The following is a 4,235-nucleotide window of genomic DNA, read 5'->3' as shown; positions in this document are numbered from 1 at the left end:
ACAAAAATATTCATTACAGAGTAGCTTTCTCAGCTAGACTTTTATAATTAGTTATTAGTGCATCTTATGATCTTATCACTTAGAAAATCCTCAGCAATTAACATGAAAAACTCCATCCATACCATGGAATTGCATCATTATGTGTCCCCACACCAGGGGACTGACTTTTATGTTATTATGACTATGTTTTTGTGTTATATTGTTCGTTGGTTAAGTAAGTTAATGAATGCTCTTCTTTTATCTCCTCATAAAACGTTACACCACGCTTATTCCCTAATATTTAAACAGCTTTAGTTTTAGATTTGGTTATACATAGTTGAATGATCTGTGGTTTATTACTCAAGCAAGTACAGAGAAAAAATATGTAAAACAGGACACTAAATATGACTGTTTTCTGTTTTTTATGTCCGTTTGGAAATACCTAAACATCGTGCTTTAAAAGGTAAGTGACTAATTTCTGTTGACTTCTTTTTTATGTTATTAATACCCCTTAATCTTTAAACTATAAGTGTTTTTTCATTACTCTACAAACTACAGCAATACACTGCATGTAACATTTTATATTAATATAAAGTTAACTTTTAAATAACTTTCAACAGCACTTTCAAAATATTACAATTACTTTCTTAATTTCGAAATTTAATAAATGTGTGCGAGCGGGTGTGTGTGTGTGTGTGTGTGTGTGTGTGTGTGTGTGTGTGTGTGTGTGTGTTAATTGTAAATGCTCATTTTCCCACTCTGGAGCTGTTTCTCTCTGTGGTGCTGAAATGTGAACCTAACGCCCGACCTGCATCAGAAGCTTTCTGTTTGTCATGATTTTCTGTTACTCAAAATATTCAGATTTACAGTATACAATAACGTCTCTTGTAAAAACGTTTCACAATTTGTAGTTTCGCTATTAATACTCTAAGCGTCGCTGTTAGACAACAAGTGTACAAATGGTTTAAAAACTTGGAAAAAAAAAAACTCTCTGCATTCTAATACTGACGCGTTTCATCGGCGAGGCTTTTCCTGCTCCAAATAGAGCGAACTTGGTCTCTAGCTACTTCTTTACAATGACGTTTTTTAAAGATTCTACAAATATTACCAGTATGGTCTCTGTGTGTCTGTGTTTCGCGTCTTGCCATTGTCGGGTAAATACAATGCAGATAAAATGGCAGACTGTAGTTTTCATTTTTTGTCTTTACGGATTGGACCCCGTCTTTTCTCAAGCTCGAAATTCCATCCCAGAGGAGACCCCAGAGGGTTCTTTTGTAGGAAACATCGCCAAAGATTTGGGAATCGACATAAGCAGACTTATTTCCGGAAAAGCTCGGGTTTTGACAAAGGGCGGACACCAGTATGTGAAGCTGAGCAAAGACAAAGGTGACCTGGTAGTGAAGGAGCGGATAGACCGAGAGGAGCTATGCAAGCAAACAACGCCCTGCAGCTTCAGCTTTGATTTGATCATGGAAAACCCAATAGAACTACATCGGGTCACAGTTGAGGTAGTAGATATTAATGATAATGCGCCAAAATTTCCTAAACATATTGTTAATTTAACAATTAGCGAAAGCTCGGCATCTGGGACTCGCTTCCCATTAGACAGCGCAGTAGACTTGGACGTGGGTATGAATGGAATTCAGAGCTATTCTCTAAGCCCTGACAATAATTTTAAGCTGGAAATAAATAATCAGGCTAGTGACAACAAACACCCTGAAATGGTTTTGCAGCATGAACTGGACCGCGAGATGAGCGAGGAACTAGATTTAATTCTCATTGCATATGACGGTGGCTTACCTAAAAAATCTGGCACGGTGAGAATTCATATTTTTGTGTTAGATATTAATGATAATGCTCCGGTGTGCAAACAATCGCTTTATAAAACAGAGGTCAGTGAAAATTCTCCACTCGGTACAATATTAAATACTGTGGTCGCCACTGATGCTGATCAAGGAGTAAATGGTCAAGTCTCTTATTCCTTTGCTCAAGCGACTGAAGAAGCCAGAAATGTTTTCGAGATAAAATCAGAAACAGGAGATATAAGGCTCGTGGGCGCCTTGGATTATGAGACTGAAAAACACTATGAATTAAATATCAATGCCATGGATAAAGGGGGGCTTGCAGATACGTGTAAAATTGTTATAGACGTTATAGATGTAAACGATAATGCCCCTTTGATACAGATCATGTCATTGTCAAATATAATTGCTGAGAATTCTCCGATGGGAACAACTGTAGCTGTTATTAATATAGAGGACGCAGATTCCGGTAAAAATGGCCTCGTACAGTGTAAAATAAATGAAAAGCTACCTTTTAAAATAGAATCGTCACTTGGTGAGTATTTTGCTTTAATTACTAACGATATTCTTGATCGGGAGAACGTTGCTGAATACAACATAACATTTATGGTATCCGACAAAGGAAGCCCTTCGTTACAAACTAATAAAACATTAAATATTAAGATTTCTGATGTGAATGATAACCCACCCGTATTTAGTTCTAATAATTATATAACATCTATTATCGAAAACAATTCCCCTGCTGTTGCTTTGCTGACAGTAAAAGCAAGTGATCCTGACTGGGGTCCAAACGCTCAGCTGTCTTATTTTTTGGAAGATAATAATAAGCTGGGTAATGCAGTAAGTTCGTTAGTGTCTATTAATTTAGAAAGTGGGGTTGTGCATGCAGTCAGGATATTTGACTATGAGCAAATGAAAACATTTTCCTTTAATGTAACAGCCCGAGACGGAGGATCTCCACCTTTGAGTTCAGAAGTTACAGTGACCATTATTATTCAAGATCAGAATGACAATGCTCCTCAGATTCTCTTTCCAGTACAAACTGGTGGCTCTCCGATGGCTGAGATGGTTCCTCGTTCAGCAGATATTGGTTATCTTGTGACTAAAGTGGTAGCTGTGGATGTAGACTCTGGCCAAAATGCTTGGCTATCTTATAAACTTCAGAAAGCATCAGACAGGGCGCTGTTTGAAGTGGGAGCACAAAATGGAGAAATACGGACTGTGCGCCAGGTCACTGATAAAGATGCTGTGAAACAAAAACTGACTGTAATTGTGGAGGATAACGGACAGCCATCTCGCTCAGCTGTAGTAAACGTCAACGTAGCTGTAGCGGACAGTTTCCCTGAAATGCTCTCTGAATTCACGGATTTCACACACATCAAAGAATATAACGATGACCTGACGTTTTATTTAGTTTTAGCAGTGGCTGCTGTTTCTTTTCTTTTTATCACAACTGTAGTGGTTATAACATCAGTAAAGATCTACAGGTGGAGACAATCTCGCACCTTCTATCGGTCCAATCCCCCCGTTATTCCGTACTATCCGGGTTACGGAGATACTGAAGTTACTAGAACTCTTCCTCACATATATAATTATGATGTTTGCATGACAACTGACTCAAGAAAAGGTGACTGCAAGTACTCAACACTAGGTGCACAAAGTGTTTTATTGGTGGATCAAGATCTTCAGCGAGAAATGAAGACCAGTGAATTTCTACAGGACCCAGATTCATTACAGTCGGTAGGAATATGTTTTAATTTATATTACCTAAGTACGTAAAATGTAACACATAAGGTACTGCAGTAAACATAATAATAATAATAATAATAATAATAATAATAATAATAATAATAAATAATATAATAAGTTAACTGGCACTTTTATAGCTTAGTACTAATCATTGAACCACTGAATAACTGAAAAACTGAACCGAACTAAATTTTCTTTTCACAAACTTTATTTTGATTCCTTATTGGCGCTGTTCTTCTTGTGGTGCTGAACTAAGTTCCTGACTCCCTTGCTTTAGAAATGGTGACATTTTAGCTCTGTTTCAGTGCATTGTTGACACACTTCTGTTAGAACCTTCATATCGATAACTCTCTCTCTCCCTCTCATTCACGCACTCATTCACTTACTAACTGTATCAGTATTTGCCTTTAATACACCGGTGTAGTTTTACTATTTTTACGCTAAGCGTCGCTATTAGACAAATGTACACAAGGGGTAAAAAACTCCTCCTGCCCTTAATACTGACGTATTTTTTGATAAAGTAGCATCGATGTTTTTCTGCTCTATGCTCTGAATAGAACAATATTCGAGTGTTACGATTCTTGTTCCTTTTTGGTTAGGTACATAATTCATCTTCTTTGTTTCTTTTACTAATTTACTATCTAATGAAAGTTTTATATCGGAATAGTTTATCTACGTTTGTGTTTTAGGTTTTACCATTATCAT

At 37.0% G+C, this 4,235-nt stretch overlaps 1 protein-coding gene across 1 annotated transcript; it reads left to right on the top strand.

Annotated features, from left to right (window-relative positions):
• The first annotated feature begins 1,142 nt into the window (after positions 1-1,142).
• On the top strand, positions 1,143-3,816 carry LOC134332895 (protocadherin gamma-A6-like). The gene is made up of 3 exons (XM_063014729.1): positions 1,143-1,473; positions 2,761-3,521; positions 3,808-3,816. Exons 1-3 carry the CDS (start codon positions 1,143-1,145, stop codon positions 3,814-3,816), a joined length of 1,101 nt encoding a protein of 366 aa, XP_062870799.1.
• Positions 3,817-4,235: the final 419 nt, after the last annotated feature.

Source organism: Trichomycterus rosablanca, chromosome 18 (genome assembly GCF_030014385.1).
Source record: "Trichomycterus rosablanca isolate fTriRos1 chromosome 18, fTriRos1.hap1, whole genome shotgun sequence".
NCBI lineage: Eukaryota > Metazoa > Chordata > Actinopteri > Siluriformes > Trichomycteridae > Trichomycterus > Trichomycterus rosablanca.
The sequence above is the reverse complement of the archived record's forward strand: the minus strand, read 5'-3'. Positions and strand labels throughout refer to the sequence as shown.